The sequence below is a fragment of the Scardinius erythrophthalmus genome, assembly GCF_964197995.2.
Source record: "Scardinius erythrophthalmus genome assembly, chromosome: 15".
NCBI lineage: Eukaryota > Metazoa > Chordata > Actinopteri > Cypriniformes > Leuciscidae > Scardinius > Scardinius erythrophthalmus.
In genome coordinates this window covers 34159272-34175749 of record NC_138235.1, presented here as the reverse complement: position 1 = coordinate 34175749, position 16478 = coordinate 34159272, and the positions used below count along the sequence as shown (strand labels likewise).

Genomic DNA, 16478 nt, shown 5'->3' with positions numbered 1-16478 from the left:
CGTCGGATTCTGTTCCCCCATATTTGACACACTGAGGTTCTAATATTTATGAAATTGATGCTGTTTAAGCTTCATCCACACACAGAATAGAATCAGCATTTTTTAAGCTGATACATCAACATCTCTCATCATTGGGGTGGGGGAACGGATTTCAACAACTGAACTATTTGCCGTCGGATTCTGTTCCCCCTATATGTTTCTTACACAATAAGGTTCTAATATTTATCAAATTGCTGCAAATTACTGTCCTCAATAGCCTAGTGGTCAGTTCCCTGACAATATTTTTTTTTTTAGGCTTTGGGCGACCTGAGTTCAAGTCCCGTTCGTCGAACTTTATGGATACTATGCTTTCCTATCATAATAACAGGCAAAAAAATATAGGCTATTCTTTAAACTGATGCAAGTTAAGCTCCATCCACACACAAAATAGAATCATCATTTTTTAAGTCATTAGCCTAAGCCCTCATGTTTGCCATGTGTCCTTGTCAAGTACGGTTTCCTGTAACCTCTGTTGGTAAGTGTTATGTCCATGTATATGTTGTGAGTGCATGCCATGCCTTTGTTTTATGTTTGATCACGTTTGGTAAATTAACTGCACTTGGGTTCTCACATTTGCCTTCAGTGGCCTTATATCACAACTGTTTAAATTTGTGCTACAAGCAATTATATTTAAACTTTTTGAATTTTAGATGGCATTCCTATGCCAAAAAATGTACCTCTCAAATCTGTGTCATTAAATACCAAGATCCCATTGTGACCACTTACCCTATAGATAATATAGCTAATAAGTTTAATAGCTTTCTGTAGTGAATATTTAATCTTCAATTAACTTTACTGGAGTAAAAAATGTCTCAACTAGCCCCAATCTTCCCTACAAAACCACTTTTACCTGTCCTGAATATGTCAATAAAAATATCACAAGCATGTTACAACTCCTTACAGTAATCAATATTCACTGCAAAAAAAGGTGGAAATACAGTATAAGCCCTGCAAAAATAAAATTCTGTGATTAATCTGAATACTGGTCTCTAGATGCATGGGTGGAAAAATCTCACAACTATGCTTATGTAAACAGTATACATGTCATTTTCTACTTCATTATGAAAAACTGACAAAAGTAATTTAAACAAGGTTATTTGTTATATAAACCACTGTTTGTAAAATCTCCAGAAGCAAAGCATGCTGTAATTGTATATGATCTTCACATTCATGGCCTGTAGAGATACACATTATGTAAAGTAAACAGGCAGGAGAGAAGTAAAGCGCACATACGGGTGGGCGGAGGCGCATGTGCGGTGGGAGTTCGGCCTGTCGATAATGAGCGTGGCTATAGAACTACTTCAAAGCTGATGAAAACTGCAGCCTCACAGGCTAAATGTTGGAAATAATGACCTGCTGAGGGCAGAGAAACAGCTCCCGATGAAATGTTCATCGTTTACTTAAACTGCACTCTCCTTTGGTACAATCAGCCTGATTTGAGGAGCGTTTTGATGGTCTGCTTCATCAGGCCTGCAGGTTACCGACCGATCTGAATCTACAGGGCCTGGAGTCGCATCAAAAATAAATCTTGATGAAACACTCAGGATCTTCCAGTTATTTACATGTTAGGTCAAATAAATGTCAGGCATTAAAGGGTTAGTTCGCTCAAAAATGAAAATTCTGTCATTAATTACTCACCCGTCATGTTGTTCCAAGCAAGACTTCCGTTCATCTTCAGAACACAAATAAGGATCTTTTTAATGCTTTCTGAGAGCTACGCAACTACCACTTTCAAACCCCAAAAAGGTTGTAAAGACATCACAAAAGTAATCCATGTGACTCCAGTGGTTCAACAACTGGAATCACATGGATTACTTTAATGATGCCTTTACTACTTTTCTCTGGTAGTTGCATAGGCTGTCAATGGAGGGACAGAACGCTCTAAGATTTCATTAAAAAGATCTTCATTTGTGTTCTGAAGATGAACGAAAGTCTTACGGGTTTGGAACGACACGAGGGTGAGAACCGTAATTAATGACATTCATTTTTATTTTTGGGTGAACAAAAATATATGATGCCATATTATTTGTCTAATATTCTCTATGACTATACATCCCTCTACAGGCTGTGAGAGGAACATGCACACCTTTATACAACATCTACCACTTGTTGCATGAAATACGTGCTGTATTAATAATTAACCAACAGATGTCAAATGTTATTCTGTTTCCAGTCTCCAGAGAGAATAAGTACAACTATTAGACATAATATTCATATAAAGGAAAAACAGAATGAATCCTATAAAAACAACCAAACAATCAGAAACTAACAGAGAAAAGAAACTTAGAAAGTAGAGCATTGGCGCTTGCAACGCCAAGATCATGGGTTCGATTCCCAGGGAAAGCGAGAACTGATAAGAATGTAAATGTGTACCTTGAAATGCAATGTAAGTCTCTTTGGATAAAACAGCTGCCAAATGCATAAATGTAAGTATTTCAAATTTTGTGTTCAAATGGGGGAAATAACAGCAGGCTGGTTTGAAACGGCATGCGAGCGAGGAAATAATTACACACTTTTCATTCTGATTGAACTATTCTGTTAATGACAGCAACAGGTACATCTCAGCTGTGATTTGTGATTCATTTACCACATGGAGAAGTGTTAGACAAAGAGACCAAGTACAGCCGCAGGCTTCCATCAGCTAATATCAAAGATTACATCTGAAGATTCAATCAAGAATACGAACACAGCGGTTTTTGCCACCAGAGGGCGAAAGCGCAAAACAATTCCATTCATCATTATTGACTATTACCTCCAGAGAGATATTAGATTTTTTGTACTTTAATGGTTATGCACACTCTAAAACATTTTATTTATTGTTTTGTCAATGTAATACATGCATTCTTATGAGCTCATATTAACCGATATACAAGAATATATTGTTTAAAAATCATTTGCCACACCCCCGGACTATTTACATGAACCAGAAAAAAAAAAGCTGATTAAAAATGGTGAAAAACTTCTATGAAATCTAAAAGTGTACACTTCATGCTCTTATAGCGCAATAAATTAATTAATTAATAAATTAATTAATAAAGTAGACTTCCATTCAAAATTTTGGGTCAGTAAGACTTTTTTATGTTTTTGTTTTTGTCTCTTCTGCTCACCAATGCTCCATTTATTTGGTCAAAAATACAGTAATAATTTAAAATGACTTCATGATTTTCTATGTGAATATATTGTAAAATGTAATTTATTCCTGTGATCAAAGCTGAATTTTCATTACTCCAGTCATTACTCCAGTCTTCAGTGTCACATGATCCTTCAGAAATCATTCTAATATGATGACTTGATGCTCAAGAAACATTTCTTATCATTATAAAAGTTGTCATGACAACTCTCAATGTAATGGATATGACAATTTTGATATGTTTGGTCTTGGAGGAATAGATCTGCTACACTGCTGCTGTTATTGCTGCTGCTGCAGAGAAAGTACCGGACTTTCTACTGCCAATACATACAAGACACGCTGCTGCTGTACAATATACATGAATTACCCGTAGAGGATCTGTACAGGTGGAGCTGGGGAAGGTTCTGAAAGCGCACTGCAACTGCTACAGCAAATGCTGACCAGTATTCATTGAGCAGCGAGTTCATTGGCTACTGATACAGCAGGAACCAATCAGCTGTGCCCTATAGAGAATGATGTGATTGCAAGCAAATTGAGTTAAAGCAACACTAAGGAACGTTTCCTCTTCAGTCGCCCTACAGGTTGGAAGCGGAATTGTCCATTACCGCTGTCGTAAATAATTTCGCCGCCCGCACTGTCACACGCACGCTCGCTGTTTATCTAGCACCGGCTTTGAATGAACGATGTCCACAGACAAGGTAGAGTATGTTGCATGATTTCATGAAAGTATGATGTATTGCGACATCAGAAACGAAGAAAAACTAAATAATGACTATTGTAACGCTTGACGTAAAGCAAGTCAAATTGGTAGTTTTCTTATGTCTCATTCGAACTACAGAAACGCGATCCGGTTTGGCAAACTTGCATAGTGTGGTTATAGCAGATATAGGGCTGCAAAGCGAATCCAGAAGTGCCTTTCACCCTGTTACGACTTAATGAACCACTGATACGATTTTGGAAACATTATTTTAAGGTAAAAAATGTTCCTTAGTGTTGCTTTAAGGACCTATCAGCCTCTGCCATTTAGAGTTTCATGACAGAACTTTGTATTTAAAAACAGATGATATTTTTTAACTGCATGATATTTTTGTGGAAATGATTTTTTTCCAGGATTATTTGAAGAATAGAAAGTTCAAAAGAACACCATTTATTTGAAATGATAAATAAAAATCTCCTTAGATCAACTGAATGCATCCTTGCTCAATACAAGTATTAATTTATTTTCTTTTTTTAACTTACTGACCTAAACTTTTGAACGTTATAGTGTTTATTCAATGCATACATTGCTTTAACCTTCCAGGCCTTTATCGCAATTTATGACAGAATAAACTAAATTTAGGTTTAAAAGTAAACCATGCAAAATCCATTGGAAGACAAATTTCAGAAGCATGTTGTTTACCAGCATCTTAATAACAGAAAAATTCCGTTGATGAGTGTTACTCAGTTTGATTGAGTTATTAAATGTTTTTAGCTTTTTGATGAGGTAATAAGCAGTCCACATGAACCCTGGGAAGGTGACTAACGTCTCCCACTCTATGATGCAGTAGTCCCGGCTACTGTACAAACGCAGCATTATTCAATCAAAACAAGTATTTACTGTTGGTCAGGGGTGTGACATGTTATTTCTATTTGAATAAGGCCTTCTTAACACGAGCTGTAGGTCTGCAGGCGGTCTGCCGCGCCACAGGACGCGATACAACGGGTGGCCTTTTCCACAAACCTAATTCATGAAATCCGCTTGAAAGCAAGATTATATGTAATATGCGGCCGGATCAATCACGCACAATGTCCATGTCTGAGGTCTGAGTCATAGTAATTTGCTGTTAATGTTCATCGATGTTTCACAATACGAGGAACTTATTAAAATTGACCTTTAACGCCTATTATTGCAGTATGATGTCACTACTACCAAACTACATGGTGTGCTGTAGATCAAACACTCTGGTTAAGTCATTCGCTGGGCTCCCTTCCAGTTTTACACAATCTTACTCCAATATGACAAGAAAAACTGGTTTGAAAAGACTCTACAGTAACACAGTGTTGAATGAAATTCCCAACCAGTGAAAACATGCACGTTTCTTGTTCTCTGGCCCTTCATGGTTATTGTGCATAAGATGTGATTTGATTATCTAATCCGAGATAAAGGGCATATGACTCACGGCGTATCTGCGATGGGGGGAAATGTGTCTGTGTTCTGTCGCGACCCACGTGCTGCTTTATTTATTTATTTTGCTCAAAGCTAGTGATGTCATACCAAGCGACTTCCTGAACACTGGGTTCATTCACGCCATCCACCCCAGTTGGGGCCCAAACAATCTGTTGCCTAGCAATCGAGGAAACGCTACAAGATGCTTATTTGTCTGAGAGGCAAAGAGCTGTGAAGTCACAAAGGGCCACATAGGACGATGCCATCAAAAGCGCAAAGTTCTGTTCAGCTCAGATTTAATGAGCAAAATAACGGCAGCAGACATCTGCTGTATAGCTAACTAAGCCTGTCGTTGGTTAACTGATTTAATTCGGAGCAATTCGGAGACATGAAGAGAACAGGTGTTTCATAAAGGAGCACGTGCCGTGACAGTCAACCGCCCCATAAACAGTAGGGTACAACAGGGGTAAAGGCGCACCGGGGTAAAAGGTGCCTTTGATTTTTCATTTTCCTCTAAACCACTAGATGGCACAAAAACTTGCCGCAACACTTCGCAAAACATCCGCTTTTCAAGATGCATGTGGAAATTTGGCTGATCCACGACACAATTGCGCAAACTTGATTCTGTGCTAATTTGATCTAGCTATATGATGTTTTTTTTCAAATGTTGTACATTTAAGTAGCAAATGAGAATCACTTAAGTTACTGAATATATTTTGAGACTTCCTTATGATTTTCAGTTTTGTTTAAGGTAAATAAAGCAACAGGTTTTCAATAATGGAAGAATATGTAAAAGTATGGTATTTGGGGCACAGTAATTAACATGATAATAAATAGCTGGCTGACTTTTCCATTTGTTGACATGACATAGTTAGATTCAGATGGTAGGCAAAATATCATTTGTAGAAATAATTTGTGCATTTTGCCCCATGCTGGTTTTACCCCCTGTGTGGGGTAAAAGGCTCACCTTGCCACATATACACGATTTATAAACAAAATTAACCACTTTTATGATTGATTAAATAGATAAATCTATCTATCTATCTCTAAACTATACAATTTTTTTTCTCTCTCTCTGCAATCACACACTATGGGAGGGGTGAAAAGGACATTTTTCATGTGCCTTTAGGCCCTTTGTACCCTACACAAAACTAATTGATTCTTGAACATCTTCAAGTCTTTGAAGGCGGTAAATTTTGTTGTTATAATGATATACAGTTATTATGTTTTACAATGCACTACAAAATAATATAACACTAGTAGTTTGCCTGTGCAACTCACTGCCATGATAGTTTTGGCCTAGGAGGAGGTTGCTATATGCTATGGTGTTTGGATGGACCCCTCAAATCTCTATGATAAGGCCTCTATTATCTCCTTTAAATCTTCATTATCGTTTATTGCTTTAAAAAGCAATATACTTCGAATAATACCAGGATTCTACCATGGTACTTTTTGGTACTATGGTTTTTATATACAGTTTTAGCGTGTTGATACATGGAAATTACCTGCAGCTTCATACGAGTCGAGTGCATGTGTTGAGCCTCCATAATTTTTCCAAAAAATGGACTGTCTGGACTGTCTGTATCCAGCGCTTGTTTTGTTTTCCGCGTTACTGGGATAAAGATAAAGTTTTTAAAAATCGTTTAAAAGAATAGCGGAGTCCACACCACAACTAAAATAATAACGACACAGAGGATCAATATCGTTGGAATCACTTTCAGAACGAGTTTTTCCAATTAATAAACGATCAAAAAAACATGACAGCCAATCAAAATCCAGAGCTCGTGCATTTAATTGCAGCGCGCGTTTAACAGACGCGGCTGGTTTGTACGTAATCAGATTCCAAAAATTAAGTAGGCTACTTACAATTAGATTATATTACGTTTTATATTACGCTTTTTACGTAGCCTACATGTTACAAGTCACCGATTTCAATATGACTTGAATAAAAGGAGTATCTGATTTTAACAGTGTTTAAAGGGTTAGTTAACCCCCAAATTAAAATTCTGTAATTAATTGCTCACCCTCATGACGTTCCAAACCCGTGAGACTTATGTTCATCTTCGAAACACAAATGAAGATCTTTTTGATGCAACGTTCTGGGAACGTTATTTTATAGTTGCAAACTGTATACCGTGATTACTTGGTTCTCAAAAATAAATAAATAAATAAATAAATAACCAAACGGGAATCAAATACTAACGTTAGGGGAACGTTCTGTGTTTGCTGGGTTATGCTTCAAGAGCTCACTGGCTTCATAAGGGAGAAATATCAGAGAACCAGACATACAAGCAAGTGAACAAGAATGTTTTGTTTCTTTAAAGATTTTGTCAAAAACACCACTACTGAGAGTGAGAGCATTCTTTATATTCTTTTTTTTTTTTCATTTAAGAAACTTTTTTTTTTATTATATCTATATGTTTTAGATAGACTTTATTTTAATATACAAAGACATATGGTGAAAGAAGTGTCTTGGAAATGAGGCAGCCCACAGTGAGTAAATGCAACAGGTCTTAGAAAGACTCAAAAGCAAACGAGAAACTCTTTAAAGCTTTCTGTTTTATTGCTCATGTCCTCAGCTAGTAGCCTTTATTCGACAAACATGAACACGTCTAAACATACAGGTTAGACATAAGCCAAAACATGAATATGATCATGACAAGCTAATGAAATAAAAAATATAAATGGATTCTCTTTAGGCATTGACAATCTTATATTAATATTAAAAACAATTAAATGCAATTCGTCAATATGCAGCAAAAGCTTTGGCAGTTCATATATTCCCAGAGCCTTGGTTATAAGATATTAAATGGCAAGAGAACAACTGATTCAGTTCATATAAATATTTCTCTTCCAATTCTGACTGAAAATCTGATTCTAAAAAATAAAAATTATAGAAATAGTCTATACACTTTTGAAGCAGTCTATTTACAGTAAAAAGAAAAGGTTTACATTCTGAAAATAGTTGTTTTGTTGTGCCCACTGTACACTGAACAAAAAACAGCTCCTTTGAAACAATAGCATCATTATTTTTTACAATGTGTCCCAAAGGAACACAGATAACTTTTAGATAATACTTAATACTCTTAATAATTCAGCCAAAATTGTAAAGACATATAAAAATATCCTTATGCTTTTTTTCTTTTCTTTTTTTAAAGTGGGCTGGATTGCTTTCAAAAATATTTTCAAAAAGAAGCCTTTGAACACAAGCTGATGCTTCTTAATTAATGATTTTTTTTGTTGCTTGAAAAAAATATTTTTGTCAGTTTCAATATCAGAAAACGAATGTGAAAATGTGTTACAGAGACATGCAGAGGGTATCTACTGTAAGTATAAATACAGATTTCCATGTTTTGAATGTTCTACATTAACAGACACACACACATAAAATATATTTGCATATCATAAAAGCAAAGCTGTTATTGTTAAAAAAAAATCTCCATGAGATCTGTAGAGAGATACATCCTAAATTTTAACACAAGACAAAAAAGTAGAACAGATGGAACTGGTAAGGTCACAAGTACATAAATACGCAATAATAAAATATGATAACTATTCAGTTTTAGTATGGGACGAAGATGTTTCGAGAACCTAAATGTAGTGCAGGGCATCATGGGCTCTGACTTGACACAAGGTACATGTATTTCCATTCATTTTTGGTTTGCTGGTTCTGTGTTTTGGTAGTATTATTACAGCACCGCAGGCAAAGGCACAATATTCAGTTTTCTATTTACATCACAAAGAAGAAAATGGCACTTCATTGGTTTTCTTAGCTGTATTACTACAAACAAATCTCATTTTTCTTTTTAAGAATTCCCTTCATGAACAGTGCATTTACTTATAGGAATTTGAAATATTAAGTACAAGGCATTTCAACCATTTAAATTTGGACTGATGTACATGTGGTTCATCTAATACAAAAACAACAACTATTCTTAAACAAATATATTAAAACATTTGCAGTGGTGTGATGCATTCATCCACTTTCCCTTCAGAAGTATATGCAAACCACTTGTTTTGGGGAATATGACGGACAGTAATGGTTTAGTCTCACAGATGATGAGGTTATTGCTCGAAATACACTAATCTGAGTGAGTTCATTTATGTGAGTCAAAAGGCTATGGAAAAAAAAAACCACGAAATGGAAAAAAAATTGACTTAACTCCACCTGTCCAATCCAAACTGTTTATGAAGGCTCAAGTCTCTGACAAGTTTGACATATGAGATCAACATTGGACGACTTTCAAAAGTCAAATAATAGCAGGGAAATTGAATACCATTTGCACATCAACACGCTGCTGTTCCTGTGGTTGACTGAGATGGATGTTTGGTTAAATGCGGTCCATGATCCAGTTTTTGTCAGGGGTGACACTTGACCGGGCCGAGGCATCGCTCCTGCTCTCACGTGTCCCGCTGAAGGCAGGGGAACGCCGATACACTCCAGGGGTCCTGCTCGCTTCCCGATCAGGGGTTTCCTCTATGTCTGACCCCTGCCATGCACTCCTGTCAGATCCTTCCTTATGATCTCATTCACTAGAGAAAAGACAGAAAAGAGGAACATGCTTAAAAATTAAAACTCATAAAACTCTTCAGAACTGCAATTTCAAAGTGGGGTTCAAAAGTCGAGACCACAAGTAAAAAAGCTTATATTTTAGATTTCTTTTTTTGTTGCAATAAATAATGTGGAATTTCAAAAATTTCTTCACAATCCTGCATCAGAATTTTACTTAATTTTTTTTTTCAGATTGAATATATATATTTGTTAATATATATATATATGTATATATATATATATATATTCCTTAATTTATATATATATATATATATATATATATATATATATTCCTTAATTTATATATATATATATATATATATATTCCTTAATTTATTTATATATATATATATATATATATATATATATATATATATATATATATATATATATATATATATATTCCTTAATTTATATATATATATATATATTCCTTAATTTATATATATATATATATATATATATATATATATATATATATATATATATATATATTCCTTAATTTATATATATATATATATATATATATATATACATACATATACATATACATACATACATACATACACACTGGTATATACATTACATTTTAATATAATTATTAGTACAGTCAAAACGAACAATCGCAAATAATCGCATCTAACATAAAAAATTGTAAATGTGTGCGTGTAAATATACTTTTAAAGATTTTTATATTTTTTTTTAAAGAGGTCTCTTCTGCTCACCAAGGCTCCATTTATTTGATTAAAAATACAAAAAAGCAGTTTTTTATTTTACTGTTTCCCATTTTAATATATTTTAAAATGTAATTTATTCCTGTGATCAAAGCTGAATTTTCAGCATCATTACTCCAGTCTTCAGTGTCACATGATCCTTCAGAAATCATTCTAATATGATGATTTGCTGCTCAAGAAACATTCATTATTATTATCAATGTTTTTTGCTTGATATATGTACACACACACACACACACACACACACACACACACACACACACACACACACACACACACACACACAGTACATTTACAGTATACACACATATATTTACGTGATTAAGCGATTTGACAGCACTAATAATTATACTAATACATATTTCACAGACAGGGTTTAGATTAAGCCAGGATTAGGCCTTAGTTCAATTAGGACATTTAAGTAGCTTTTATAAACATGCCTTAGAAAAAAACATTGCTGATGTGCATCTTGAGACAAAACAATGGCTCTGACATATTGTAAGATACATGTCAGAGTCAGAGTGTCAGTTAAAGCAGCATAAAACACGCATTTTAGTCTGTGACTAGGCTTAAGCCTTGACTATGAAACCGGGTAATAATATTAGAATCCTGCTGTTTTTGACAAGCTAAGTTCAAGTATCATAAGCTGCAGTGACAGTGACCGGCCACTAGGTGGAAGGGAATGATCTGACAGAACAGGCTCAGTGAAGCCCTTGCATTGGCCATCACTTCCTGTTGTTTTACAGGGGGGCATAAATGGAAACTTTTACTGCCTCTTCATTCTAAGAATAGCAGCAGGGCGCTGGGGCTGTTAACTCAATCACAACACCACCACACATAGTCTAGCCACAACTCAGACATGAACAAAGGTCACAGGTATGATCAAATTATTTGAATGAGGGAAAACACCTGCATTGCTGTTTGAGATAAGTATGGATCAAAATGATGACAAAGTCACTGATTGATGGTACAGTCACATGGTAGACAAGGGTACTTCAAAGAACAGGATGGTTTCAAATGCATGGTGATATCCAAAACACTATAGTTTTATCATAGTACCATTTAATTGTTTAGCCAAAGAGACAAGTAATGTTATAATTAAAATATGTTGGTTTAGGACAAGAGATTCCATTTATTATATATCCACCATTCACCTTGCATCTCTTCAGCCACTGAACTGCACTCTACCTTTACGCACACTGTACTTTGGCTTGAAAACTCAAACAGCATTAAGATAATGTGGTCTGACCTGATTGGCAGCATCCTCAGTGCCCTTTACTATCAAGGCAAGACACTTCGGCCTGGAAACCCAGAGCACAAGTCATCACTACCTCAATACACAGTGCCATGCTGTTTGTTTGTTATGATGGATGAGCTGGAATAACAGGTGTAGCATACAGATTCTCTTGAGGGCTTGAGCCAGATGTCTCTGACACGGTGCTGACTGAATTATTGATGGTCAGTCTGAATATTTAAGATAACAATAATAAATATAAACCAACCTGCTATGAAAAATGCAATTTTATGTTTTAGCAAACAGGCACCCAACCAATCAGCTGCAACCAATTGTAAAGCGCAATGGCAATGTCAAACGGTAAAAATGCAAAGTTTAGAGCATGGTAAAATGTATGCACAAGTAAACATCAGTGCTAACTGGCCAACCAAAAATTAGATTAACCACACTGTGAGTATTTCACAAGCAGTGTTTGTTGTGGTAAGAGCTTGCGTTCGAGGAGAAGGAACTCAACATTCAGCTGATTTCCCTATTTGAAGCTTTAATAGTGTAAGGAGCGCAATGGCACAAATGTAAAGGCCCAAACCAAAAAGCTTGATGGATCTTACAGCCTGAAATGTTTATACCAGCTAAAAAGGGACAAAGGATGAAAATTAGCCAGTGTTAGCTAAATCTGGCGGATTTTACATAACTTGTTATGTACTATTCATGTGTACTGTCGCTGATTGAATAAATAAAAAGCTCAGATACGATAATTGAAGGTTAACGAATCATCTTGAATAAATAAATAACCCTTGTATTTTGTCGTCTTTAAAAAAATATATTCGTATAAATAATGATATATAATACTAAATACCTTATTCAAGAAATTTGTGATTATAAGGCTAAAAATAAAACTTTTCAGTAGGATCTATAACAGCGCAATCAAGAAAGCCTTGCGGTTTTAATCATACAACACTAAGTATGGGAGCACTATGTGGATGACATCTGTTTTTCCCTCAGAGACTAATGAAGAGCAGATGAGAGAGGAATAAACTGGTAGTAGCGGGATTCAGAGGTGCTTTATCAGCGAGAAAAATAAATAAATACGAGGCCCTGCAGACTTTAGATCCACTGATGGAACTCCTTCCAACACCCAACAGCTTAAAAGAAACTGGACTTTTTGACATGTAGAAACGAGATCTTTACAACTTCTGAAGAAAATATAAGTGGTGCTTCGCTGTGCAAAACTTGCTTTTGTACATAGATAGAAAACCATGAAATGTACAGGACAGAGAGCTTATAGGGAAAGTAATGAAGGGCTGGCACACACTGATGGTTTTAGCCGTAAAGGAAGTGTACAGACTGGGCGGTATAATAGGTGAGTGTCTGGCTGGAGGGACCTTGACCAATCAGAAAGCTTGTTTACAAACTAATGGTGGAAAGCAAGACAGAGCATAGTAGATGACTCAGTCTGCACCTCAACTATGTGTGCAAACTGTGCATGTACTTAGCTATACTTGAAGACAAAAAGATGGCAAAATCTATCAAAGCCACTTTTAGGTATGTCTGGGTGAATAAGCAATGTCTTTTATGTACAAAAATGTTCAAAGTTGCCTAATCATTATTATTAGCTTTATATAAAAACAATAGAAGTCTATGGTATGTCCTCATTTAGATTGCAAGGTAGCAGGCGTGTGTATGTGGATCATATATGCTGTAAAATAGTGTAAAGACTATAAGAAAAGTCATACAGCACTTGATCTACTGGCTAGTGTGTGTGTGTGTGTGTTGGGTAATGGGCTAGCACTGAGTTGTAATAAAGCCACAGAGCAAGTGTAAAGGACAGGAAGAGTCTACACCGCAGGTCTGACTGTTTGCTCGCCAAAACAGACTAGTTTAAAAAAGCCAAACCAAAAATAAACTACTGAGACCTCCTTCCCTTTTAACTCTGCCTTCAGACCATGTTAAACTCTACAATCTACAGATGCTTCTTATTTCGAACAACACTTTTAAAGAACAAAGCTACATCTTATCAGGACACCATTTTCACAGCCAAATACCCAATGGCTTGGCACACACACGGTCCAAAACTGGATGCAAGTGATCTGAAACTAATGTGCATGGCTGACGTGCTCTATCTAAATTATTCCTGCTGCTCTCTCCAGCTGGAAGAACTTCAACTCAGGCTTTCTAGGCTGGAACCGAAGCCTAAGGCGAAAAAAGTTGAGCCAGATGAGCACTGGAAGATTGGCCAATGTTGTACCCTCAAAACTCTAAGCCAGTTTGGCTGTTTATCTCAGGGTAACACTTGTTAAGGGCCGATGCGGAGATGACATAAAATCAAAAGTGATCTTTGTAAAAGTAGTCTAGTAAAATATCATAACTACTGTATCTTGCCAAAAACGCCAGTTTGGACTAGTATTAATTTGCATGTTAGCCTAGACTGGTACCAATCTAGTTAGACCACCATTGCTAAAACTTTGCTGACGGAGCTGGTCGAACAAGTCTAGCTGGTTAAGCTTGTCAAGATGCTGTTGATTACAAAAGGTCTAGTATTTACACAAAGATGTACTTAACTTCCTTTTCTTGCTATTGAGAAATGTAAAACATGCATGTTCATAATGAAATAGATGAAGGTACAGTTTCTTTACAGAAAGCCAACCACAGAAACCTTGATGGCCCCTTCAAAAAGCCACCATCGAAATTCTGAGTGAAATAGACATATCTGCATGAGTCATATTAGAACTGGTTGTGTGTGAAGGTCTTGGAGGACATCAAACGAAGAGATGTTAGTGGGTGGATCGCTACACACTGACACCTCTGCAAGCAAAAGCAACTGGGACTTTTTGTGGTCGTCATCCTTCCTGCTCTTAATGACCTGGACTTTGCACCCCATCTGCTCTTGGGTTACTACCGGTATCACTTCTTAAAAAGTAAAACTGGAGCCACTATGCTTCTTAACTAGATTAACCAACAAGATTGATTTACAATAAGGTCATCCAGCTTCATTATAAAGAACATGCCGAAACCACTAAGGTAAAGCGACTTGTTGCAGGGTCAATCCCACAGCTGGAACTTGAGGTTAATTGTCTTGCTCATCATGGGTACAATGGCAATAAACCCAGCCTTACAACTTGTAGGATTCTGCAACCTCAGTGAATAACTCTGGCCCAACAGAACAGACTGTGTTTGCAACAATTTTGAGTCACAGTGGTAAAGTAGTAACCTCCTCGTTATCGTGCTTATCGTCAAATATACCACTCCAGTCCCGAATTGTTGCAAGCAAAGTGTGTTGTGTGTGGCCAGTTATTTCCTGCAGTGTTTACAAATATCAGCATTTTCTGTCTTGCTTTAAGGGGCCTTAATGAGGGAATTCACTAGCAGCTTTATGAGTTTACCAGAGTGGTGTTAAACTCTAATGGGGCTACCAGAAATTTTTGTACATAAAAAAGGGGGGCTACAGGGATTCCATAGAAAGGTCATAAACCAGCATCTTTTTACGACAACATGAAAGGTTCTAGGTCCCGGGAATCTCACAGTAACTCTCTAGTAACATGTCTACAATTGTGGTGTTGCTATTAACTCAGGGAAACCCTATTTGAGTATGCAGAAGAAAATCCATCTTTGGCTCTTGGTCCCACTCGCTTCAGTTTTTCCATCCAACATGGCCCTTTCCCTTTCCTGCTGACTCCCACCCATCACTATCTTGTTCAGATCAGGCTGACTTTCTGGATAAGTGCAGCAGCTGCAAATAAGAGTTCTGTGCTCCAGATTGGCAAGAGCGCGACCTGTGGAAAAAAAGCAAATCCTCTCGCAGGTTCCCCCCACAGTATTGGGGGGCGTGAGGCCAAGGGGAAGCCCTGGCCAAGTATAACAAACAAAGAGGCTTTCCCCAGCTCTCCCAGGCAGCCCATTCCACTGTTTGACAATGGGTTGCCATGGCACTTGTTTTGTGAATCATAACACTGTCAACATGTCCAAGAAGTTTTGGAGCTGCTTGGTTTTCTTTTCCTTTTTTTTTATTTGCAAGGTCGAAAAAGCACCCATTTCCTTGTCAGATACAGTGCATAGAGAACCCCCTTCACGCAACATAATAAACCACAAGAGAAACTCTGACCCCCTGAACTCAAAAAACTGCCTTACAGTAGTGACACTGGAATCTTACGCCTTCCCGTGCCAGTATTCTGCATCGTGGTTTGGCCATTTTCATTATAAAAAGTCATTATAACTCGACTGGTTTTTGGACACAATTGAAAAACAAAACAGAGGGTGTGTGTGTAAGGAAACGTGTAGCCATATCCATCTAATTCATTATGGTTTCACTCTTCCTGAGTAATGGAAAGTATATACTCAAACCCAGGGGCACAAAATAGATCTTTCGTTCATTCTACTTTATATAATACAACATTTCTGGTGTCTTGTTGTCCTTGGGTCATACAGTATGTGTGAGAACCCCCCCCCCCCCCACACACCCTTAAATGTTAAGAAGATAAGACAATGAGACGGACTTGACAAGCACTCTTCCTGCTATTGTCTGAAAGCAGAGAAAATGTGCTTGGGGACATTTCTAATGGTACATTAACACATTGTCAGTCAAAGAATGTGAATGGCTCTTCCCTACATTTGGCACATTCCTACGGCCACATATTTTTACAGGGAAT

General features: G+C 36.7%; 2 protein-coding genes across 2 annotated transcripts in view; both read right to left on the bottom strand.

Moving 5' to 3' along the window:
• kcng1 (potassium voltage-gated channel, subfamily G, member 1) overlaps positions 1-7028 on the bottom strand; it is a 97892-nt gene extending 90864 nt beyond the window's left edge. Inside the window, exon 1 of the mRNA XM_081386154.1 lies at positions 6821-7028. The gene's annotated coding sequence lies outside the window, so the exon portion shown is untranslated. The remainder of the gene's footprint in view (positions 1-6820) is intronic.
• Positions 7029-7854: 826 nt separating this feature from the next.
• nfatc2a (nuclear factor of activated T cells 2a) overlaps positions 7855-16478 on the bottom strand; it is a 30517-nt gene continuing 21893 nt past the window's right edge. The window contains exon 10 of the mRNA XM_081387697.1: positions 7855-9848. Coding sequence (XP_081243823.1) covers positions 9793-9848 — 56 coding nt within the window. The 3' untranslated portion in view covers positions 7855-9792. The remainder of the gene's footprint in view (positions 9849-16478) is intronic.